At 35.0% G+C, this 26,676-nt stretch overlaps 1 protein-coding gene and 1 long non-coding RNA gene across 2 annotated transcripts; one reads left to right on the top strand and one right to left on the bottom strand.

The window, feature by feature from the left end:
* The first annotated feature begins 680 nt into the window (after window positions 1-680).
* LOC134233461 (probable serine/threonine-protein kinase pats1) lies at window positions 681-26,676 on the top strand. The gene is made up of 5 exons (XM_062715431.1): window positions 681-690; window positions 2,899-3,111; window positions 6,872-7,372; window positions 15,131-15,228; window positions 25,438-26,676. Exons 1-5 carry the CDS (start codon window positions 681-683, stop codon window positions 26,674-26,676), a joined length of 2,061 nt encoding a protein of 686 aa, XP_062571415.1.
* Window positions 9,582-12,091, bottom strand: LOC134233462 (uncharacterized). Its single transcript, XR_009985003.1, has 4 exons — window positions 11,926-12,091; window positions 11,569-11,651; window positions 11,129-11,316; window positions 9,582-9,881 (listed from the first exon to the last, which is right to left on the bottom strand). It is a non-coding gene; the product is annotated as an uncharacterized LOC134233462 (long non-coding RNA).

Below are 26,676 nucleotides of genomic sequence, written 5' to 3'. Positions count from 1 at the left end.
GGCCAAAATGGCCGACCAAAGTTTTAAATAGAAATAAATAGGAAAATACTTTAAAAATCTTCTTCTCAAGAATGACAGAGCCAGAATTCATCATATTTATATGGAAGCATGCTCAAGTAGTGCAGATTCAAATTTGTTCAAATCATGAACCCCGGGGGTAGGGCGGGGCCAAAATTGCCGACCAAAGTTTTACATAGAAATATATAGGAAAATTCTTTAAAAATCATTTTCTAAAAAATAGCAAATCCATGATTGGTCATGCAGTGCTCCAAGTTGCGACTAAAACGGTCGCATTTGCGACCCAAAAATTGGATTTGCGACTAGAAATTAAAACCAAGTCGCATTTTTGCGACTGAGAAAATTTGGGCTGGCAACGTCCATCTTTTTATGATCGGGATCGAGATTTACGTTTTTAAGATTCTCTATCAAGACAACGTTTGAAGATAAATACTTTAACACATTTTAAAAAGCGTCGTATAGACTTAGAACAAGTAATGTTATGACAGCATGCTGTAATAGTAAAGTTAGATAGAACCAGAAACGTTTCTGAGAGAATGGCATCCAAACATCGTAAACTTTCTAGAGTTTCCCTGACTTTGTTATGTGAGCATTTGGTCAATGGCTTGCATATCACAATTAAGTGTTTTGGTGGCATTGATAACGACTGAGTTATGGTTAAGATGCGTAGTTGTAAGTAAACAGGTAAACATGATAAACAACTGTCAAAGTTTTATTTTATTTAGATTAAACTCTAATTCTAGGATCAGATTACTTGTGTTCTTCTGTGTACATATACTATACAAAGGGTGGTTGTATTTAATAAAAATTTATCCTTCAACTAGCAAAAGATTTCTAGTCACAGTAATTATTAATCTTTGATTTAATAAAAACATAACAGATGTGGAAGTTAGTTCATTGTTTTAATAGTGTTATTTACATGTTTTAATCATGGCGAGTGAAAAATTTGGTTATGGCAAGCAGAAATTCTGAAATGGCGACCAAAAAGAATTTTAGGTCGCCATTTAGCAACCTAAAACTAAGTGTGACTTGGAGCACTGTCATGGGAATACTTTTGGATTTAAACTTCACAATAAAAAGCCATTTTCTACTTTTTCCTACCCTTAGTGCTCAGGTTAGCGATGTGGGCCATGGGCCTCTTGTTTATTCTCATGTTCATAACTAAACCTAAACATAAAAAAATGCTGGCCTTATAATGAAGAACACGGCCTCTTTCAAAATAGATAATTTTGGGGCTGCTGGGTCAGGGGTACCAGGGGGGTACTTTGACTAAAAATAAATTAATGCTTTGAAATCTGCCCTTTGATAAGCAATGGTGCCTCTTTCAAAATTTTTGAATTTCATGGCTTTTGGCTTAAAACATGAACCAAATACAATCGCTGGAAAGTTGTTACATGATACTCAGGTGACCTATAAGGCCTGTGGGCCTCTTGTTGAATTTTCCCGACATCCCGACATTTGTTTTCAAATTGTTTCAAACGCATATTTTGATTACCTTCAGACCTACGATCATCAAATTTGGTCAGTAGATGCATCTTGGGTCTTTGAAAAATGTCGACCAAAATGTAGGTCACGATGACCTACTTTCGACATTTTATGTCTATATTGAAGTATCTTAGGTATTTATTGGCTTAGAATCATCAAACTTTGTGAGTCGATGTATATTTGGTTTTCGGAGAGTGACGACCAAAAAGTAGGTCACGGTGACCTACTTTTGACATTTTATGGCCTTATTTTTAAGTATCCGGTACTTATTGGCTTAGAATCATCAAACTTTGTGAGTTGATGCATCTTGGGTTTTCAGAGAGTGACGACCAAAAAGTAGGTCATGGTGACCTACTTTTGACATTTTTGGCTATTATTAAGTATCTCTGGTACTTATTGACCTAAAATCATCAAACTTTGTCAGTTGATGCATCTTGGGTTTTCGGAGATTGCCGACCAAAAAGTAGGTCACATGACCTACTTTTGACATTTTATGGCTATTTCTAAGTATCTCAGGCACTAATTGGCTAAGAATCATCAATCTTTGTCGGTTGAGGCATCTTGGGTTTTCATTGAATGTCGACCAAAAAGTAGGTCACAATGACCTACTTTAGAATATCTCAGGTACTTATTGGCTTAGAATCATAAAATTTTGTCAGTTTAGGCATTTTGTGTTTTTGGATAAGGTCAACCAAAAAGTAGGTCACCGTGACCTACTTTTGACATTTGGTGGCTATATTTAATTTTTGTCTGGTACTAATTGGCTTAGAATCGTCAAACTTTGTCAGTTGATGCATCTTGGGTTTTCAGAGAATGTTGACCAAAAAGTAGGTCATGGTGACCTACTTTTGAATATCTCAGGTACTTATTTAATTAGAATCATCAGTCTTTGTCAATTAATGTACCTTAAGTCCTCAGAAAATTTCAATCAAAAGGTAGGTCACTGTGACCTACTTGTGGTATTTAATAATTATATTATAATATCTTCAGTCTTAACTGGCTAGATATTATCAAACTTTGTAAGTTGATGCATTTTGGGTCTTATGATACTAATAGAGTTGGAGGCTTCTAATAGAAGTGTTAGATTGTACAATTTATCAGAAGAGCGATTCAAGGCCCTTGGGCCTCTTGTCTGTAGCGTTATGGTCAAAGACAAATATATAAAACCATGACGCTACAGATCTGCAGCTAAGGAGCTATGTGGCTGATGGGCTTCTTATTTAATATGTCTGTGTATTTTTACAGTGTTGTATTTTACTCAGGTGACTGTTATGGCCCATGGGCCTCTGTATTTAGTCTATGTTTAATGGAGAAAAAATGTCAATTATGTGTTCTGAGAACTCTTCTTAAATAGTACATGATTGTGACTTTTTTATCCAACCTTTGATTTTTTAGATAAAGTTAATGAGTTAAAGACGTTCTTGAGAAAGGAGAAGACAACTGTCACCCATGCCAGAGGAATACTTGTTGGATGTGCTGAGGCTGGAAAAACAACGCTACTGAAGCGATTAAGAGGGCAAAGTCAAAATATCGGCGAAGTTACAGAGTCCACCAGGGGACTGGAAGTCCATCAACATGTCTTCATTGTTAAAGATGGAAGTTTAGAAGGTAACTGATACACAATCACAGGACATATTTGCTGTTTTACAGATTTTGCATTTTAGATCTTCTGAGCCAAAGACCTTGAGACCTTCGCTAATACCATTTTACCATGTTTACTGTGACTCTGATTCCTGCGTAAAAGACAGAATTTGAAGTCCTTCACTGATAAATGGCGGTGTCTCTATATCAGTGAAAAATTACTGAAAATTGTTGATTGAGACGTCAAACAACATTCAATGAATCAAGCATTGATATATTCTCTTTCTTAGAAATCACACTTTGGATCTTGGGACTTCAGAGATGAACTTGCACTTACAAACCTTAACTTTCAACTTTTTAGCTCAAGTGAACTGAAGGCTCAAGTGAGCTTTTCTGATCACATTTTGTCCGGCGTCTCTCTGTCTAGCTGTCCGTCTGTCTGTCTGTAAACTTTTCACATTTTCGACTTCTTCTCAAGAACCGCTGGGCCAATTTCAACCAAACTTGCCACAAAGCATCCTTGGGTGAAGGGGATTCAAGTTTGTTCAAATGAAGGGCCACACCGTCATTCAAGGGAGATAATGGGGAATTAATGAAAAAATGGTGGCATATTTTAAAAATCTTCTTCTCAAGAAGCACTGTGCCAGAAAAGATGAAACTTATGGGGAAAGATCCTAAGGTAGTGTAGATTCAAGTTTGTTCAATTCATGACCCGGGGGGGGGGGGCAAAATGGTCGACCAAAGTTTTACATAGATATATACAGGAAAATTCTTTAAAATTCTTTCAAGAATGACCAAGTTATAATTCATCATATTTATATGGAAGCATGCTCAGCTAGTGAAGATTCAGATTTATTCAAATCATGACTCCCGGGGGTAGGGCGGGGCCAAAATGGCCAACCAAAGTTTTACATAGAAATATATAGGAAAATTCTTTAAAAATCATCTTAATAATGACTAAGCCATACTTCATCATATTTATATGGAAGCATCCTCAGGTAGTGTAGTTTCAGATTTGTTCAAATCATGACCCCCGGGGGTAGGGCGGGACTAAATTGGCTGACCAAAGTTTTATATAGAAATATATAGGAAAATTCTTTAAAAATCAGGAATGACTAAGCCAAAATTCATCATATTAATATGGAAGCATCCTCAGATTGTGTGGGGTCAAATTTGTTCAAATCATGACCTCGGGGGGTAGGGCAGGGCCACAATGGCCGACCAAAGTTTTACATAGAAATATATAGGAAAATTCTTTAAAATCTCTTCTCAAAAACCACTGTGCCAGGAAAGATGAAACTTATATGGAAGCATCCTCAGGTAGTGTAGATTCAAGTTTGTTCCAATCATGACCCCCGGTTGTTGGGCGGGCCAAAATCGCCGACCAAAGTTTTACAAAGAAATATATAGAAAAATTCTTAAAAAATCATTTTCTCAAGAATAGCAAATCCATGATTGGTGTTATGGGACTACTTTTGCATATAAACTGTACAATAAGAAACCAATTTCTACTTTTTCCTTGCCACAGTGCTCAGGTGAGCGATGTGGCCCATGGGCCTCTTGTTAAGGGTTAGGGTGATTATTAAGGTATTTTATCGTATACCCGTCAATTTCCATGATTTTGTAAATGTTAATTTTACAGAGTTTTATTCAATGTTCCAGATCACCACACTGGTTTTCTCAATCCACATCACTGTTCTCTGAAATTGATGACGTAGTGCACAGAAACATAAACATTTTTTTCTTGCAAATCAAAAAGTTGCTTAACAAAATACTTTGTAACAAGGAAAGGAGAAAATGTATGGCTGGACAGGGAATCGAACTCGGAACCCCTGCATCTCTAGTCAGGTGCTCTACCAACTGAGCTCTCCAGGCCGATACCCACGGCCCAAACCATTACATTCCTCCCTCCTAAAATTGTTTTCGCCCTCGAAAACACAACCCAATTTCTTATTAGCCCCTGGAAGGACTTTCACCAGTAATTCCAGGGGTGGTCAACGACACCAAATCTGTAACAGGAAAGGAGAAAATGTATGGCTGGACTGGGAATCGAACCCGGGACCCCTGAATCTCTAGTCAGGTGCTCTACCAACTGAGCTATCCAGGCCGATATCCACGGCCCAAACCATTACACATGGAAAAATATTATTTAATTGATCTTAAAATTTTTTAAAACCATAATCTGATAGTTGTAAGGAGGGTATAAATGTATAATAAAGAACAAGGTACAATTTCAATACAAATAAAGCCCTGTATTTTTCTAAAATAAGAAAATGATTTAAGAAATTAAAAATTCATTCATTCTGATTCATTGGAATTCCATACAGTAAGAATACATAAATTGTATTTCTCATATGACTTCCTAAATTTTTATTGTGAAGTCATTAACTTGTGCAATTTCCCGTATTTTCTTAAAAAGTTTCAGAAGACATTAATTTTCAGTGATGCTTTCTTTCAGAAAACATACTCTGCTACCGTCACCCAAAAAGATTTTGAGATGTGTGATTTTTCAAAGCAGTTTACATAATATCATAAATGCAAAAACTGAAGTGGGCAATGATGGCAGACACTATTTTTTAAAGGAAAATAAGCACAGAAATGGGTTATTAGGAGGCTTTTCTGCGTTAAAATTAGAAATATATACTTAATTAATGATGTCATATTTTCAGGAAAGTCCTCCTTTATGTCATATTCTTTAATGATTTATCATATCCATCTAGATCTACTCAACTCTTGTTAAAGACAATTTCATAACTTTTTTAGAACATTAAATTTTAAGGGCACAATAAAGTCCAAACTGTACCTTCTTTTTTGTGATTCAGTGTATAACAGTAACTTAATCCAAAGAGTCATATCACGTCTTAAATTGTTGACAGGCACGGATCATCAGAACAAACTCGACGTTTCGTGTCTTGTTTCATATAATGATCCGCGCCTGTCAACTCAACGTTATACGACTCTTCGGATCAAGTTTCTGTTATAATAATATATCATGAAGTACCAGTCTATATTCAATATTATTTATTATGTCCCCTTTGGAAGAAGGAGGGAATATTGCTTTGCTGCTGTCTGTCGGTCTGTTGGTCCACTTAGTTTCTGTTAACTTTATTCACAACCACTGCACATATTGAAATGAAATTTGGTATACAGATATATCTAGATCAAGTTCTGTTTTTTGGTATGATCGCACCATATTGGACAGAGTTATGCCCTTTGGACTTAGAAAAATTCCAATTATTTGCAGTTTCCGTTCATTATCTTCAAAACCGTTGCACATACTGAGATGAAATTCGGTATACAAATATATCACATGGGTATCTAGGTCAGTTTCTGGTTATGATCAAACCATTTTTGTCAGAGTTATGCCCCTTAGACTTAGAAAAAGTTCAATTTTTTGCAGTTTCTGTTCATTTTCTTCGCAACCGTTGTACATACTGAAATGAAATTTAGTATACAGATTTATCATATGAATATTTAAGCCAAGTTCTGTTTTGGGTACAATCATGCCATTTTTGACAGAGTTATGCCCTTGTTCTGTTTTGGATACAATCATGCCATTTTTGACAGAGTTATGCCCTTTTTGGACATGGAAATTCCTATTTTGCGGGAGGGCGGCATAAGTGTTTTAGAAATATTTCTTGTTTGAAACATGTCATATGCATTAAAAGAAGGCAAATATGATAAAATTATCTCTAATAATTTGTAATGTTATTAAGTATTTCTAGAGTACATGTACTTAATATCATATAAGATAATTTTAATGAAAATTATTTACATGTATTAACAGTAGCTGATGATGATTCACCATTGAAGACATTTATCAGGATAAATGCAGCGGACCTAAAGCCAAACATGAGCGGTGCAGTTGACCTCTCCAATCCAAATGAAAATAGAGATAATTCGGGACTGAAAAGTCATTACAAAGAGAGGGGGGAAACCATGCTCTATAGCCGAGAAGAAGAGAAAGTTGAGTTGTCTAGCCCACCAACTAAACGCAAAAAAGAAGTCAGTACAGTAGAAATAATGGCAAGTGTTCTCTCCTCAAAAGAAGAAAAAATGGTGAAAGATGAAATTTTTCAGAAAATCTTGTCTGAAAAAGAGAATTTACCAACTGTTAGCATGCTGGATTTTGCTGGACAGTTAGCGTATTATGCCTGCCACCAAATTTACGTAACACCAAAGGCCTTCTTTATCCTTGTGTTGGACATGACTAAGAAGTTTGAAGATGTTGTCGATAAAGAGAAAGATAATCAAGAAGGATCAATCTTCTCTGTGTGGACTTACAAAGGTAAGACAAGATGTTGTGATGTCAAATTCTTATGCCCCCCTTCGAAGAAGGGAAGGCATATTACTTTGCTGCTGTCCGTCGGTCTGTCGGTCCATTTAGTTTCCGTTCATTTTCTTCACAACGGTTGCACATACTGAAATGAAATTTGGTATATAGGTTTATCAGGTAAATATTTAAGTCAAGTTCTGTTTTGGGTACGATCACATCATTTTTGACAGAGTTATGCCCCTATGACTTAGAAAAATTCCACTTATTTGCAGTTTCCGTTCATTTTCTTTGCAGAGGTTGCACATATTGAAATGAAATTTTAGTATACAGATTTTTCAGCTGAATATCTAGGTCAAGAAATTTTTGGTTATGATCGCACCATTTTTGTTAGAGTTATGCCCCTTGGACTCAGAAAAATTCCACTTAGTTGCAGTTTCCTTTCATTTTCTTTGCAGAGGTTGCACATATTGAAATGAAAATTAGTATACAGATATATCAGATAAATATCTAGGTCAAGTTCTGTTTTGGTTACATCGTATCCTTTTTGTCAGAGTTATGCCCCTTGGACTCAGAAAAATTCCACTTATTTGCAGTTCCCGTTCATTTTCTTTGCAGAGGTTGCACATATTGAAATGAAATTTTAGTATACAGATTTTTCAGCTGAATATCTAGGTCAAGAAATGTTTTGGGAAGGATCGCACCATTTTAAACAGAGTTATGCCCTTTTGGACTTAGAAAAATTCCAATTTGGGGGGAGGGGGGGGGGGGGGGCATAAGTGTTTTACAAACATCTCTTGTTATCTGTGTGGCTTACACTCATGAAGATAAAAAAAAATATGCAGTACAAGGCATTCAAGCTTGCCAAAAAATGTAAGAAAAAATTAAAAAAAAAATGGAGCAAGGTTAAACTTTTCACAAATTGTCCTTGGGTATAGGATATTCATTTCTGTGCAACTGAAGGACCAAACCATCTTCTTAACCCTTTCTCTTCCGGCGCATTTTACGTGATTTTGGAGGCCTTTTGACATGGCATTATTAAATTATTTCCAACTTTTTTATCCAAGGGGAAAGCTAGGCATAATGCATACAATTTTGTAGGAAATGTCTTACAGATGATATTTTATGACTGTTTAGATACTCAACCACTGACCTTATTAGTAAAAATTGAGGTCAAAGGTCAATTAAGTGCAAAATTTTATGGGAATTTTTGATACTTTTTCATCTTTAAGCTAAATATTATGTATGATGCATGTTGAAATAGGAAATTTGGGATATACCCAAAAAAGAGCATTATACTGTACTGCATGAAACACATAAACTTTTTTTTCAATTCTGCATATAACTACTTAAAAGGGGTTGCTAAGCAACGCAGAATTCTTTAATTTTCGGGCAGAAATTTTCATTTTTTACTCATCCTAGACACATTTATGCATTCCAGCACATATAAAAGTTAGATGTGAGGTCATAAAATTACAAGGGACATACAACAGATAAATTGTCTTAAAGTTTGACCTCATTAGAACTATTTTTAGGAGGTCAAAGGTCAAATAAGTGCAAAAGTTTCATCAATTTTTTTTCAACACTTTTCAATATTCTTGCCATAATTGTACGCAATGGATGCTGAAATGGAAAATTCTGAATATACTCTCAAGAAGGGATCAGAACTGCAATATCCATGCATCATTTGAGTTCAAATATCTGTTTAATGACCTTTAAGTGGTTGCTAAGCAACATCATTTTAAAGTTTTTGGCTATATACATGTTTGTTATTTCACATTCTGGACACATTCTAGACACATTTTGTATATTTCATCATATTGTTTGTAAGATATGGGCCATAAAGATGAAAGAACATTTTTGTATTTAAAAATGACCTTGACACTCTTGTTCTTCAGGGGGTCAAGGTCATATCAGTACAGAATTCTACTTTAAACTGTAAGTAAATATCAATTTTGAAATGCTTCAAACATGGATAAATCATCTAATAGTTGACGTAATAAAAATGGCGAACTACAAAATTTGCAAGCAAAGAATTCTGGCCTTCTTACAAAGCCCTAGCAAAACATGTATACCAGGGTACTATTTTTTTGTTCAACATGAAATCCATTCTCTTGATGCCATTAAAAATAATCTTTATTTTCATGGATTTAATCAAACAAGAAAAAAAAAACTAAATGATTTCATTACAAGATTTTTCTGGTAAAACAGAGCTTAAGGGGTACAATAAAGACTTGACATGATATCTTGGAGGGAAATAATAATAACAGATAGCATTGGCAATATTTAACACAAAACTGTTTAGGCAATAAGTTGACGCTTATATCCAAATATACAAATCCAGAAATATTGCAAGATGAATTCCAAATCAGACTGAAATCTTCAACAAAATGTTGAAGAGCACTTTTACTTTGTGTCCGCCATTCTTTTATCAACTGTCATTTCTCTATAAGACTGGAGGAAATTCTTTGACTTGTCCAAGACATTATTATTTGCTGTCAAGTACAAGTGATCAGCTTCTATCCTGTAAAAGATTTAAGTATTTTGAAACAGATACATGTCATTGTGTATATAAATTCATATTTATAAATAAAATTAAGAATGCTAAAATTACTACAATTATTTGATTTTCCTTCTAAAATTAAAATTGTATTTATTATGTGATCAAAGCAGTTAAATGATATTGTTAAGTCAATGTATCAGGACTGATAATTCAACAACCTTGTAGTAAACCATCATGGTAAAATTACTGAACTAAAACAAATAGCATATATGGCATTCTGACTAAAGCCAGACCTCTAGCTGTTTATGCTACCGCAACATGTAAAAAAAATCTGGCATTAGATTGCTACGAAAGCCAGGAAGGGACACGTAAATTTTTGAAAAAAGTAAAAAATGATATCGAATCAAATTAGACAATCCAATCCCATGTATTACTAAATTGTTCCCTCGATTTATAATATGAGATCTCGAATTACACAATCTGATCTTAAGGATTACTAATTCGCCCCCTTGATTCATAATTTGAGATCTCGAATTACATACCGGTAATTTGTTTTCACAGATTGATAATTCAGCATTTCGATTTGTTACAACGTCAGTCTTATGATTTTGGAAATCTGTGCTCTTGAATTTCATTACATATATGTACAGATACATCCAACCATTTTAATCAATAAGAGCGTTCTATTTATTTTGTTTCAGCAACCGGTCGTTTCCAACCTCTTTCATAACTAATTCAACGTACCGGTATATTTATTTTATAAATATTATGTTTACACAGGACCAATATTCACTTTTACTATCTAGGACTTTCAATTATTCTAATATACAAGTAACACAAAAACCTCTAAGAAATTTTTGTTGTACAAATATCAGTACTAGCACATGGATTTGAAAATGTTCATGTATTTTTTTCATTTTGGACTGTAATATGTAATAAAAGTTAGGATGTAAAATACTACAATATTCTATTTTTTAAACATGTATTATCATATCCGATATGATCAGATAAATAATTTAAACGAAATCATGGGAAGAGTTTACATTCCGAGGGAATGAATCATTTAAACTAAGAGAATGAATTATACAATCTGAGATAATGGATTGTGTAATTTGAGGGAACGAATTGATAATCTGTGAGAATGAATTGGCAATTTGTTATAACAGATTGTCAATCCGAGAGAACCGATTGTATAAATCAAGAACTCGGTTTACTTTTATAAATTTTAAAAATTCTATGTCACTTCATGGCTTTCATAGTTTTCATACCTGCATGGCTGCCAGGCTTGTAAAAAGAAAGGAGACAATAGACTGCAATGTTACTTCAGGGCAAAATTCCTAGGGCAAGGCTGTTCGTGAGCATGGGAGTGTTGATAAACCATCCAATGAGTTTGACCACCCATGCATATGATGTACCATAATTGGAAAGTGTCTGAAAAATTGAGAAAATGGAAATGCTAACCACATACTTTATGCAGATTGGAAATACAACAGCAGTCTATAAAAACAGCTTGTTCCATATCTCGGCATTCATTCAGATAGATATTACATGTTTAAATATTTAAAACACTCATTTTTCAAAATATAAATCAAATGTTTATAAACTTGTATGAATGCGATATCATGAGACTTTATTTTTTTAAATTTAAGAAATACAGAAATTTTCAATACCAAAACAAAAATTTACCTGTTCATTGGTGTCCTTACACATTAATTGACCTTCGTAGTTCATGGTGGGCTTAGAAAGTGGGTATTCACAGATGAAAGTATTGTTGCATATGGTGAAAGCACCCTAAAATTTCAATGTGAAAGTTGTACATGTACACACTGGTACATAGATACTGAAAACAACTATCCATTATTATGACAACTTTGATTTTACTTTGAACTTACGAGTGATTGTCAAAAGCATCAAAGTTCAAAAACAATGCAAACTTGGCTGAACGATACGAAACACGCACACTGAAACATAAAGATCTAGTACATGTGTACATTTAGTTTTCTTTTGAACGTAAACTAATGCGTTTTAAACTTAAACTTTTCAGTCAATATACACGTATTCTCACCTGCTAATACCAAAGGCATGTCCGTATTATTTGATTCACTGATGTGAGGATCTTCGTCGTGAAATAATCAAGAAAACTGACGTTCAGATTTCGGATCATGTTTTTGTTTACAGCTATCACGGCGGAAACACGTGTTTATTTCAATTCGTATCAACTCATACAGTGATGAGTCGTATTTATTTATAAATACGAGTATTTGTATTGTTAAATATAGATCTAATTGAATTGCAAATTAATAAGTATATAGTATGACAAGATACAACAATATTAAAAATCTGATTGGTTTTTTTTAGTAAAGATCGACGTTTTGGAAATCTACAATTTTTATCAATATTGTATATCACTTCATGAAAAATACATCATTAGGGCCTACATGTAGATGAATAAATCAACATTCACTGAACACAAAAGGCAGAACGAAATTATAATTTGTTTTTTGAAATCTTTTTTTTTTTTGTATTATGCATTTATTTCAGTAAAAAATTATATTTAAATGGTCAAAAAAGTCTTATAAAAGAATTTGTTGTTTCGAGTAAGACGCAACAATATCGACCTTGACGTTACATGCAAATATTGACCGATTTTTCCATAAAAACTATGCGAAGGTCACAAATTCAAATTATCGTAATTAAGAAAATTCTGAGCATAAGAAGGCCTATAAGGGCTTGTTGGAAAGGAAATTTTCTCTACTTTTACCAGCTTTATTTTGTTTTCCCTATTTCAACACAGAAATAAACGTAAAACTGAGCTTTGTTTAAATATTACGAATAAAATCGAGAAAAAACACATAAGTGCAAGAAAATTCTTGTTTTTAAAATATACCTTAAAGTAATAACAATAATTTTTACATATTTTAAAAGTAGAGAAAATATGATTTAAGAATATACCATGCTTTCTTATAAAGTTAATCAGGAAAAAAATTGTTAATCGTCTGGAAAATCGGCAATCGCTTTGGAGAATTACGCCATTTTCAAAAAGTCTCGTTTGTCTTTACAACGTAAAATCGATTAAATACCGGCAATCAAAATATAATCTTTTTAGATATTTTAAAAGTAGAGAAAATTTCCAAAAAGATGATATATAGCTTATATGCCTTCATGCTACCACAAAATAGATACGGAGATCTTATTTTCGCGAAGTCGTGTTTTAACGCGCCACCGGTCAATTTGACCGGTACGGAAGTGAAGGGGTTAAGGAGAAAGATAATTGGGAAAATGAGCAGTTAATGGCATTTAGAAAATTCTTTAAGAACCATTCAGAGTCAAAAAGGTTTGATCAGAAGCATCCTCTTATAGTGAAGATTCAAGTTTGTTCAAATCATGTACCCCGAGAGAAAAGGGGGATCACAATGGGCCACAATTATTTAATATAGGAAAATACAGATTACATTTGTTAAAATCCCCCTGTCGAGAACAGCTAGCATACTTAAGTTTTGATAAGTTGATAATAATTATAAGACTGCCTGATGGTTTGTTACATACATACAATTTGCTACTGACACTATACACAGTAGTTAATTGTTGAATATAATTATGAAAGTGATTTGTAAAGGCAATTTCATAGGCAGTTAAATTTTCATTATTTTCTATACATTTTTAATTACATTAAATTAAATGTCTAATGAGAGTTTTTACATAACTATTGAGCGTTTTTGCATTTTTGTTAAAAGACAAGGCCTGTTCCTGTTCACTGTTGTAAATAATGGAGTCTCAACTAATTTTTATTTGTCTAAATTATTTTTTTTTAAGTTCGATGATATGGGCAATTTGGAAAGGCATTTTGACTTCTATTACCAAAATGAATAAAATTTAATAGATTTATAACAGAAGTTGTTTATGATTACAAAATTAGTCCGAAACAAATGGTATGGTTTTATTCACGTATTTCCAAATTCATATGATACAAGTATTTACGGGAGCAATTACATGATGTCCATTAAATTTCTTGCAATTTTTATCTCATTCTGATTTGTGTTTTATCTTTATCACATATGCAATTGAAATTGCTCTAAAAGTAATTGACTAATGCAATTTGGCGTTAAAGGAATACAAAATGTATTTTTAACCTAGGAAAGAGAATAAACTTGCAATGCAGTGACGACTATTATTATGAAGCCAATGCCAGAATTTCATGACAATTTCTCAAGGCTCCGTGTTTATCGTTGGCCAATGCAGTTTGCATGACTATCAAAAGGGCCAATGCAGGCAATGTGAATCTCTCTTTCTCCCTCTTTCCCTCTCTCTTCATATGTGGTCATTCTAACATTGCAAGGCTCTCTCAAGGTCCAATGCCCGCTTTGGCTGACTCTCTCAAGGTCTGATGCAGGCATAGGTTGACTCTCTCAAGCTCCAATGCAGGCATTGGGCAACTCTCTTGAGAGCCAATGCAGGCATTGGCTGACCTTCTCAAGGTCCAATGCAGGCATTGGCTGACTCTCTCAAGCTCCAATGCAGGCATTGGGCGACTTTCTTGAGAGCCAATGCAGGCATTGGATGGCTCTCTCAAGGTCCAATGCAGGCATTGGCTGACTCTCTCAAGGTCCATATGCAGGTATTGGCTGACTCTCTTGAGAGCCAATCCAGGCATTGGCTGACCCTCTCAAGGTCCAATTAATGCAGGCATTGACTGACCTCATATTAAGAGCCAATGCATTAACTGAATGTGCAGTTGGCCAATGCCTGCATTGACTGACTGATGTGTAGTCGGCCAATGCCTGCATTGACTGACTTGACATTGATAGATATTATAATGCACAATACCTGTCTGAGCTTGCATTCATACTGCATAGTAATGGAAGTCCTGCATTGAGGAACTGGGAAATGTAAATTATCTGCATTCGCATATATTAGTACAAATCAATAAGCATTATAACAATGAAGGTAAGGAGATTTAAAATGGGAGAATAATTCTAGTAAAAACAACTCCATCTGGAATTTCAGTGTTTTCCTTTTACCGATTTAACTTTATTTTGCTCAACTTTGAAAAGTAAAATTTTGTCAATCTAAATGTGTGCTTCAGAATAGGTTTTTGTAAGGGATGCATGAGCCATTTATAAACAAAGCTTAAAAAGTTGATATTGCAATAAAAAATTAGCTAAGACAAATCAAAATTTAGTTGATACTCCATTAAATACAACGGAAGTATTAGTTCTCGTCAATGATGTTTGTCTGTTTTATCCTATTACGATGCCCTATTTCTTTTTCAGACTACCTGAAGTTTTGGATAACCTCAATCAAGACTTTTGGAGGCACTAAGGCACCACTGTTCATTATTGTCACACACACAGAAAAAACATCTACAAATGTAAGTATTTTAACTGAATTATAAATATTTCAAACTAGATGTGAATTATAAGAATGAAGTTATCGCCAAAAAATCAAAATAATAACTAAAAAAATTTTTTCCCCGGTTTTGGACATATGCAGAACACTCAATTTTGTTCATCTAAGCCAAAGACTCAGTTGAGCTTATCTGACTAAAGTTGTCTCTTGTCTTTTTTAGCTCACCTGAGCCAAATGCTTAAGTAAGCTTTTCATGTTTAAAATTTGTCCGTTGTCTGTCGTCGACGGTGTTGCTGTTGTCGGCGTAAACTTTTCACATTTTCATCTCAAGAACCACTGTGCCAATATTAACCAAACTTGCCACAGTGTTTTTTTTCTTATATAACTGGTACCGATAATTGGCACCGTTCCCAATGCCAAAAATCGTTAATTTTTTCCAATTCTGTGACTAAAAATTCCCAGTTCAACTGTGGAGCAAAAGATTACGACGACATTGTATTTATTGTTAAATGAAACATTGTACAATTTGACTAATTGTTTCACTTCCGCTTAAATCGAAAGTAGAGAAAGTCAGAATTTGGTAAGACAGCATAGTGTAATATATTTTAACTAATTGAAACCATGACAATGTGAAAACAAGGGATGTTGATATTAAAACAATAAGTACTTGTTGTTTTTTCTTTAAAACAAGCGGTAATAGGTAATTAAGTAGGAAAAATGCAAAATACGTTGCATTTGCATAAATAAGGGAAAATTCTCCTTTGTTTTTCTTCGATGTTATTTTTCCCAATTGAACTGGTACCGGACCCTTTCCCAATGGGTGGAAAAAATCACTTTGCCACAAAGTATCCTTGGGTAAAGGGAATTCGAGTTTTTAGCTCTATTGGTCAGAGACCAGAAGAACTTATGCGAAAGAAATGCGTCCAGCGTCCATCCGTCTGTCTGTCCGTCTGTCTAGCTGTCTGTCCATCTGTCTGTCAGTAAACATTTTAGCTCACCTCGAAGATTGATTGATTGATTGTATATTGTTTAACGTCCCTCTCGAGAATTTTTCCCTCATATGGAGACGTCAACGTATGCAGGTGAAGGGCTTCAAATTTTGACCTTCATTCGGCATTCAGGGCCATTGAGCAGTGAGGGATCTTTATCGTGCGAATGCCTGCCGCTGACACAGGGCCTTGGTTTTTAAGGTCTCATCCGAAGGACCCACAATTTTCACTTCAAAGTGCCGAGCACATGGCGAAGGAACAGTTGCTACCCATTTTATCGACAGGGTCAGTCACGGCCGAGATACGAACTAACGACCTCCCGATCACGGAGTGAGCGCTCTACCGACTGAGCTACCGTGAACGGTCTCACCTCGAAGAAGTCCGGTCCATATCTTTCTTATGGATAAACTTGGTAGGTTCTCTTTTCACACAAAGATTGCCCATGACCCAGGGGTGTTTCATGACCTTGACCCAAGGTCATTTGGGAAGTTCAACGTCACTGGAAAAAAAAATTCATAATTCATGTGTGATGCATATCTTTAATATGGAAAAATTACTTACGAAAAACCCAGCGGGGGTATTTTGTCCCATTTGGACAGTTCTTTTTTTATTTATTGCTGTTGTAAAGTTCCAATTCCCAACTGCTTATGTACTTTTCTCTTCCTTTGCTATAAATACATTCCAGTTGAGCTTCAGTCTTGACAGAGACTTCTGGTTTTCAAATGAAGGGCCAGACTCTCTTCCAAAGGATGATAATTATAAATTAGGGAAAAATATATGGCATCTTTTAAAAATTATCTTCTAACCACAGAGCCAGGACAGATTATAATAAACTCATGTTGAAGCATCCTCAGGTAGTATAGATTCAAGTCTGTTTAAATCATGACACCTGGGGGTAGGGTAGGGCCAAACTAGGGTATCACATTTTAACAAGGGAATATGTAGGAAAAATCTACCTCTCAAGAACCAGGCCAGGAAAGAATTGAAACTCAAGTGGAAACATCATCTGGTAGTATATATTCAAGGTTTTTTTTTTTATCAAAAACACTGAGGGAAGGATGAGGCCACAATTGGGTATCAAAGTTTAAGATACATAAGAAAAATCTATAAAAATCCTCCTCTTACCAGAACAGCAAAGCCTGATTAGTCATAGTTATATGGAAGCATCATCTTGAAGTGTAGTTTCAAGTTTGTTCAAATACATACCCTTGGAGTAGTGTGGGGTGTGGCAACGCACTTTGAGGAAATAACAAGAGGCCCATGGGCCGTTTAGGTCATCTGAGCATCATGCAACAACTTTCAAATGATTGAATTTGGTTCATGATTTAAGCTAGATGCTATGTCCTTCACAATTTTGAAAGAGGCACCATTTCTAATCATAACTACAGTCCCTGAAACGTTGTACTTTCCCAACTGAACGGTGAACGAACAAAGACCGAACGGTGAGTGAATGATGTGCGAACGCTGAACGCAACTCAATGAACGATGTGTGCACGGTGAACGGTGAGTGAACTTAGAACGCGAACGGAGCACGAATGCGAGCACAATGTGAATGGTGAAGGAACTGTGAACGCAAGATGAATGATTTATTTGGAATGCCTCCGATCTTTTCCTTGCATAGAAGTTATCCTATTATTCTATAACTAATTTCATATGCTAAAATATAAATAAACAATAGAAAGATAAATAAGTAAATAATACAAAAAAAAAATTTCTGCACATACCTTTGTTTTAAATCGATATTGATATTTTAATAACATACTAATAACATGATTTTAATTGCCGTAAAACATGTGTATTTGTTACCGGACGTAGTTTAAATATAAGATCTACTTAATGTATAGGAAATATGCTTATTCTTTAAACTAATAAAATAATGTGGACTTTAAAAGATCTAGATAAAACTACTGCTTATAGAATGAATTAATTACATTGTACGCGGTTGAAACAATCAAACATGTATATCCGTGCCAAGGTGATTCTGAGAAAAATAACGGATTTTTTTATTCAAAACTGTCTGTCGACGTATTGCATAAAAAACACTCGTATTTTAAAATTCTGATGCAAAATATTCTATATTCATGTGTCATTCTAATGCAAAATATTCAGATCTATATTTATTCTTTTATGATGATTATTTTAGGTAACTTCTACATGTCTGTAGACATTAATTTCCCGGCCGTGATTATACTCAGATAAGATGATGGAAAGAGGCATGTCATTTATTATTAATAGATTAAATTTTCAAATTAAACTACGTAATGTGCGGTCATAGTTTTCTAAATATTCCAAGCAGTAAAAGTAATCAAATTTTTTTAAGATTATCAAATCCATTTGACAATGATCATTGGCTTTTATTTTCCATCTTCAACTTAACACGGTTCACAGGAAGTCCACGTGGTTGTCCTGTCAATCAAATTCATTTGACACAGTGGAGGTGTGGAAATCTCCATTTACCGAGCATGCAGAAGGCATTGAGTCACTTAGTATTTCCAAGAAGTTTGATTATTTTTCCCAATCATTACTAGATCTGATTTTTGCATTCCTGCAGAAAAAGATAAATAGATAATGGGAATATATACTTGGACGCATTAAATTTGAAATTGAATTTGAAACATATTCCCTGCCAATTTAGAATACTACTGTTGGCATATGTAAATTTTGAAATACTATTGTTTAATGACTGTTTGATGTTCGTTTGACAAGACTGATTTTCTTGTGCTACAATACTCATTTAAGGGTACTTACCACAATCAAAAAATGGATGCGCGGGTTGATATATATTTTTTGACTGATTTTGATTTGTATTGATGTAAATAATAAATCCCTGAAATATAAAGATATTGTAGGTTTTCCTTGGTGCTTAGATTTGAGATCTTATTTTGCCTTCTATATAATTCCATACAAAATTTTGCACAATTTTTTAACTTTATGACAAAATCTTATAAAATTCTCCCACTCTACTTGGTAAACATTATTCAGGTTGTCATTTACATGTAAATCTATGAGAAATAATGCTGATTTCAGAAAAAAAAAGTTTGTGTTATTTATCCTTTAATATTTTGGATATACTACTGTAGCTAAGAATTTGATTTCGGGAGAAAAGGGGGGGGGGCTCTTGATTATACTGAATGGCAAATATATATTTAGGTACGGTGAATGAAGTAATTTTCCCTCTCTAATAATAGACTTAACGTAAAGTACAAAAATTCTAATGTAATACATTTTAATCAGTTGGACTTTTTCTAAGATTTAAAATCTCGCTATCAATTTAATTAGCTCTAGAAAGATTGAATTAAATGAATATCTACCGTACTGTTCATAGTTCATTTTGACATTGCCCTTTTTTAAATTTAATATTTTAACATCGTTCTACATACATGTAGGTACTTGTATTATTTTCCAGTGAAATTACATGGATAAAGTAAAAGCCAAGTTGTAATAATAGAAATATAAATATCGTAGATAATTTTTGCTATGAAATAATTATTCTACAAACACAATATCTTAGTTATTTAATTAAAAAACGTGTAAATCCTTACCATCAAAAAGATAAGTCCTTTCACCTCGGAGTTCCGAATGACAATGAAGACTGAACGATAAGTGAACGGTGAACGCAAGATTAACAAAATGTAAACGGAACGAAGAGCAAACGATGAACGTTTTGTGAACGGTGAACGTGAGCGCACGGTGAATGGTGAATGCATAACTGTGAACGGAGAGCCAACAGTGAATGCACACTGAACGAACGGTGAACGCACGTTGATCGAACGGTTAACCAACGGAAAATGGGAAAGTAGAACGTTTCAGGGACTGTAGCTTTGCTTAGTCTGGTTACTTAATACCCATAGGCAGGGTAGGGGAACATAAATTATTTCAAGTAATCAGAAATACTGAGCAATAATCATTAGTGCCCCTACCACACATCAATCCCTGACCTTAGGTCCACACATTGCACAATTTTTGAAAAGGCACCCTTCCTTTTCAAAAACGTTTGATTAATACCAAGGAGCAGATTTCAACCATTTAATTCATTTTCAGTATCCTTAGTATAAGAAGAGACCCCCCTTTCTATGGTACCCCTGACCCAGGGGCCTGGATTTTCACAATTCTGAAAGAAGGGCCCTTGCTCATCATAACTATATAGGTAATTCATCTGTTTATTACCCAGGAGCTGAGAAGATTTTCAAAGAGTTAATGCAAATTCACTATATATAATCAATAGAGCCCCATCCTAACACCAGAATCCCTGACCCTGGGACCATAAAATTCACAATTTCTGTAGAGGCACTCTTGCTCATCATAACTCTGTACTTGCATCTTCACTATATAATCTATATAGTCCAGCCCTAGCACCAGAACCCTTGACCACTGGGCCATACGATTCTACATTTTGATAGAGGCACTCTTGCTAATCATAACTATTTACTTAGTTAGTTTATTTAATACCCAGAAGCAGAGAAGAAGATTTTCAAAAAATTAATGTTCACAATATAATCAATAGAACCAACCCTTAACACCAAAATCCCTGACCCTGGGGCCATAAAATTAACACTTTTGGTAGAGGTACTCTTGCTAATCATAACTATGTACTTAGTTAGTTTAATTAATACCCAGAAGCAGAGAAGAAGGTTTTCAAAGAATTAATGCATTTTCTCTACATAATCTATATAGCCCATCCCTAGCACTAGAACCCCGACCCTGGGGCCATGGATTTCACAAATTTGGTAGACGACTCAGTGCTCATTACATTCATGCCAACAGTTTGTCTGCTTGATGTCCAGGAGTAAAGAAGAAAATTTTTAAAGATTTCATTAATTTTAAAGGTTTTGGCCCCACCCCTCAGGCCCCAGGGGGAGGGGGTACTATAAATTCACAATTTTTGTTTCCCCGAAGATGCTTTATACCAAATTTGGTTGAAATCGGTTCAGTGGTTTCAGAGAAGAAGCTGAAAATGTTCAAATCTTAACACACGATGCACGATGACGGACAAAAACAGATAGCAATAGGTCACCTGAGTGACTCAGTGAATGGAATTTGAAAAAAAAAATGTATTTTAAAACAAAAATTCTGGACTTAGATTTTAGTAATGGAGGGAATTTAATAAGGGCCCCGCTTGGTGGGTGCCCTATAGTGATCTGTCTCTCCATCCGTACCGCTGTCCGTTTGTCTGTCCGAGATCCCTTGACCGGAGCATATCTTCTCTCTCCTTTGCCCAATCTGGCTCATACTTCTCCCACAGAGTGCATTTGGGTAACGAATATGCCGTGACCTTGAACCATGTTTCTAGGTCAAAAGTCAAGGTCATAGCAGAATTTTATGAAAATTCACCGGAGCATATCTTCTCTCTCCTTGGCCCAATCTGGCTCATGCTTCACCAACAGAGTGTCTTTGGGAAACCGGTGTGCATTGACCTTGAACCATGTTTCTAGGTCAAAGGTCAAGGTCAAAGCTGAATTTAATTCATAAAATTCTTGTCTGGAGCATATCTTCTCTCTCCTTGGCCCAAAACTGGCTCATACTTCACCCACATAGTGCCTTTGGGTAACAAATGTGCAGTGACTTTGAACCATGTTTCTAGGTTAGAGGTCGAGGTTATAGGAAAATTTTATGAAAAATCCTTGTCCGAAGCATATCTTCTCTCTCCTTGGCCCAATCTGGCTATTACTTCACTCGCAGAGTTCCACTGGTCAATGGATGCGCAGTGACCTTGGTCAAAGTTTCTAGGTCATGGTCAGAATTAGCCTCTCTGTTTCAAATCTTTGTTTGGTGCATAATTTTTTCTCTTTAATTCCAGTAAATTTATATAACTGGGGATACACAATAACTTCTATATATATCTGTAAATTCGCAATATCTGTGAAGTCATCCTAAATGATTTTTACTGTATTACACAAATGTTTCTGTTCAAAATAAACCCTTTTAAACTACCTTGCATTTTCATGTTCATTCTTGAAAGCGGTGCCCTTTGAGATGGCCACCATCTCAATGATATCTAGTTTACTGCAATTGTATCTTTCGAAAAACATTTTAATGAATATGTATTGATTTACTCTTACTGAGAACAAGTAGATGATGAGTAGAAGGTTTCTCAGCCCAACTCTTTTTAGCTCACCTGAGCCGAAGACCAAACTTGGTACAAAGCATCCTTGGGTAAAGCGGAATTTAAATGGTTAAAATAAAGAGCCAAGTCCTCTATCAAGGGGAGAAAATTCAGAAAAAGACTAAAATAGTTTGGGGTCATTAAAAATGTTCTTCCCAAGAACCACTGGGCCAGAAAAGCTGAAATGACATGGAAACAGTGTAGATTCTTAATTGTTCAAATCATGACCCCTGGGGGTTGGGCGGGGCCACAAAAAGGAAAGAAAGTTTTAGGTAGAAATATATAGGAAAATCTTTAAAAATCTCCTTCTCAAAAACCACTAGTCCAGAAAAGCTGAAACTTACATGGATGCATCCTGGGGTAGTGTATATTTTAAATTATACAAATCATGATCCCCAGGGGAGGAGGATGGGCACAATAGGGAATCAAAGTTTTACTGTATAGGGGGAAAATAACTCGCGGTGTTAATATTCGTGTATTCACGGTGATAACAAATCCGTGAATTCAAGAAACAGTGAATAATTTTTCAATAATCTCCATGTTTTATTTGAAACTTTGAGAATAGACTTCGATAGATTTTAATACATGTACCACAGTACATGTACATGACAATTTAACAATTTCGAGTAGTACTTGTCATTCAATTATTTTAATTAGCACGTTTTACATTAATTCAAATCAACAGATAATAACCTGTATTTGTTAAAAGGCTTTTCAATAACCAACGCTACATGTTTCATCAATCAAAATACTTGGACCATGAGTTTTGATTACCCGTGCGTAACTAATATTAACACCCACGGTGTGTTACATGTTTACATGTAGCTATGAATTAATCGAGTATGGACAAGGGAGGTTACTTCAATAACATAAGAATTCCGCGAATTCAAGAAACCGTGATCGTGTCCGATGAGAGAATACCGTGAAAATTACAATCCGTGAAATTAATCCCCTATACAGTATATAGAAATACATGTATATAGGAAAAATCTTTTTAAAAATCTTCTTAAGAACCACTGGGCCAGAAAAGCTGAAGTTTACATGTATGCATCCTGAGGTAGTGAAGATTCTAAATTGTTCAAATCATGACGCCAGGGGTTATGGTGGGGCCACAATAGGGAATCAAATTTTTACATTGATATATATAGAAAAAATCTTTAAAAAATCTCAAGAACCACTGCCAGAAAAGCTGATACTTAATATGGAAGCATCCTGGGGTAGTGTAGATTCTAAATTGTTCAAATCATGACGCCGGGGGTTATGGCGGGGCCACAATAGGGAATCAAATTTTTACATTGATATATATAGAAAAAATCTTTAAAAAATCTCAAGAACAACTGCCAGAAGAGCTGATACTTAATGTGGAAGCATCCTGGGGTAGTGTAGATTCTAAATTGTTCAAATTATGACACCCTGTGGGGATCCGGGTTAGAATTGGTCCTCAGTACCCCCCTTGCTTGTCGTAAAAGGCAACTAAATGGGGCGGTCCTTCGGATGAGACCATATAAACCAAGGCCCCGTTTCACAGCAGGTGTGGCACGATAAAGATCCCTCCCTTCTCAAAGGTCGTAAGGGCCGAGCATAGACCTTAATTTGCAGCCCTTCACCGGCAATGCTGACGTCTCCATTTCAGTGAAATATTCTAGAGAGGGACGTTAAACAGTATACAATCAATCAATGAAATCATGACCCCCTGGGGTTTTGTGGGGCCACAATAGGGAATCAAAGTTTTACATACTAGAAATATATAGGGAAAAGTTTTAAAAATCTTCCCAAGAACTACTTGGCCAGAAAAGCTAAAACTTTTGTTGAAGCAAACTACTGGGGTAGTGTAGATTTTAAATTTCCAAAATAAGACCTGTGGGGTACGATGGGGGTCACAATAGGTATTACAAGGGGGGATCTTGTTTAGAATAGCATGGTCAAAGCTTCAAAGGTGAGTGATGTGGCCCATGGACCTCTTGTTTCCCTATACATAAGCATTGGTAAAAAATTAAATTGAAAGTTTAGGGGAGGGGGTTAACCACCCCAAAAGTAAGCCATTATTTTCAATGCATACACTGTATATCATGTATGTCTTTGTAAAATAGTGGGGTCCCTGGGAATTGCAAGAATATTGACAGTGATACACAGTTTTTTCCAAAGTACTGTAAACGTATTATATTTGGCTGTGTATTCTTTTTAGCACCTTTGGCGGAAAGAAACTTCCGCTAATTCAAGTACAACGCTAAATGTCTTGCACATATACTCATAAATAAGAACATTAAGAAATGCGCTAAATCAAATCTTTGTTAACTTGTTCAAAAGTCAGTTTCCGCCAAATGGCGTACACGCCAGATATAATACATTTACAGTATGTTCACAAGAACAGCAAGCCATGATTGATTTTCAATATAAAATCATAAAATCTTTTTGTGTGATACAATATCATAATAAGCAATTCCCATATGAATTAGGCCCCAACCCTTTTTACATCATTAACAATTCTGAATTTGATTGTATTCTTGTGTCAGAATGAGCAAGGTAAGCCAGAATTATGGAGCAATTTTCACTCTGTGCATGTCTATTTCTGCAGAGCAGCTTGGCCATGTTGGTCAGATTAATTAAGGAATGAAGCGGTTTATAAGAAAGCGTAAACTGTCCCAAGTTTTGTTATATCGGATAACATAAGTTGAAATGAGCTTCATTCCTTATAATTTAATTTCAGTGTAGACAATGAGACAATATTTCCTCCGGAAAAAAGGCTTTAAATTGAGCATTATTTTAAACGTAACGTTAAGCAGAGTGATACGTTTTTGATGTAACTCATTGTGACGTAGGCAAGTTATTTTATACAAAATATTATATGTTCCTCTGAATGATTCAGCCAATGAAATTGCTTGATACAAGTGAAATTAAATTATTAATAATTAAGAGGCATCCTCAGGAAAAGTTGATTCAAGTTTATTAGTATTATGAGCGATGTGGACAGCTTAGAGCTAGTGTAAAGCCAAGATATGGGATAAGAAGTATCTAGAAGTATAAAGATATATTTTTAATATCATAATTATAGTGTAGAACTCGTTGGCCAATGAGACTTAGGTTAGCTTTGTAGCTAACGGGCCTCGCGTATTGTTAAACTATTCGTTTACTTCTTCAGGAAATAGAGAAGTACTTTGAAGACTTCTGGAATGCTGTACCAGACGAGGACAGAGTTTGGTTAAGTGAATCTCTGAATGATCGTGATTATGCTGTGGGTCTAGTTGAACTAAATGATGAAACAAAAACAAAGCTGGAATCAATGAAAAAGTCCATAGTTGAACTATTCACAGATGAGCTTAATACAAAAATTGAAATACCTTCTTCATGGGCTTTAATGGAACAATTATTGTATGATGGAGGGTGGAAGGTTTTGTCCATTGCAGAAATTTGGAGGCTCAACTCATCCCTTCCTGATGAATGCCAATTTAAAAGTGATGAGGAAATGTCTAAGTTTCTGAAGTGTTTCCATGACAATGGCATTCTTTTGTATTTTCAAGATGAAAAATTGAGTGAACATGCAGTACTAGACATTCAGTGGTTTGCTAAAGCTTTCAGTAAGATCATTGCTGATAAAAACCACATTAACAAAGACTGCAAAACGAGATTAATCAAAGATTGGAAATCCTTCAACAAAACAGGAGAACTTAAAGTTAAAGTGGTAAATGCACTATGGAGAGATGAACCCTTATATTTGACACATAAAAGTGAAATCATGTCTTACATGGAGAAGCTTCAAATGCTGGTACCTTTGGAATCCTCTGGGGCTGTATCAGAAGGTGACATGTCATGGTATGTCCCGTGCATGAACAAAAAGCAGTTTCTAGCCAACTTTTGTGAAGATAAATGGGAATGCTCCTCCATTTTGTGCTATCATTTAACTTCTTTTGCCATGTTTGTGTTCTATAGACTGATAGCGTACTGCATGGGTTTTCTGGAATGGAATGTTTCAACAGATGAAGATCATGAAGGAAGTCTATGTCTTTATCAAACAGCAGCAGTGTTTGATCACAAAGAACACACTGTTGTTGTTGGCATATGTAATGATGACATTCAGTTACAAGTGTTGCGAATCAGACCATTGGCTATAGATAGAGAGGTATCAAATGAAATCGGAGACTCTATTCAAAATGCCATAAAAAAGTTGACAGAAACATTTATTAGCACAAACATTTTCCATAAAGGATTCAAATGCCAAAACATTATTTGTAATGAGAAAGATTTATCTTTCACTCTTGAAAGTGAGCTGTCCGAAATCAAAGCTGAAGAAACGCAGTGCAAGTGCCAACTTCAGAGAAAACACGTGATAAATGTTCAAAAGACTCTAGGCTTCTGGAAGAAGGTAATTACATATGAATAA

This window comes from Saccostrea cucullata, unplaced genomic scaffold, assembly GCF_032062105.1.
Source record: "Saccostrea cucullata isolate Sc308-1 unplaced genomic scaffold, CSIRO_AGI_Scuc_v1 ctg4110, whole genome shotgun sequence".
Taxonomy (NCBI): domain Eukaryota; kingdom Metazoa; phylum Mollusca; class Bivalvia; order Ostreida; family Ostreidae; genus Saccostrea; species Saccostrea cuccullata.
This window is presented reverse-complemented; position numbering and strand designations above follow the sequence as displayed.

What these genes read in the sequence shown, in the direction of transcription:
- LOC134233461 (XM_062715431.1), top strand. An exon ending in TAAAGATGGAAGTTTAGAAG is followed by an intron (nt 3,112 to 6,871) that starts GTAACTGATACA and finishes ATGTATTAACAG; the next exon opens with TAGCTGATGATGATTCACCA. An exon ending in CAGAAAAAACATCTACAAAT is followed by an intron (nt 15,229 to 25,437) that starts GTAAGTATTTTA and finishes TTACTTCTTCAG; the next exon opens with GAAATAGAGAAGTACTTTGA.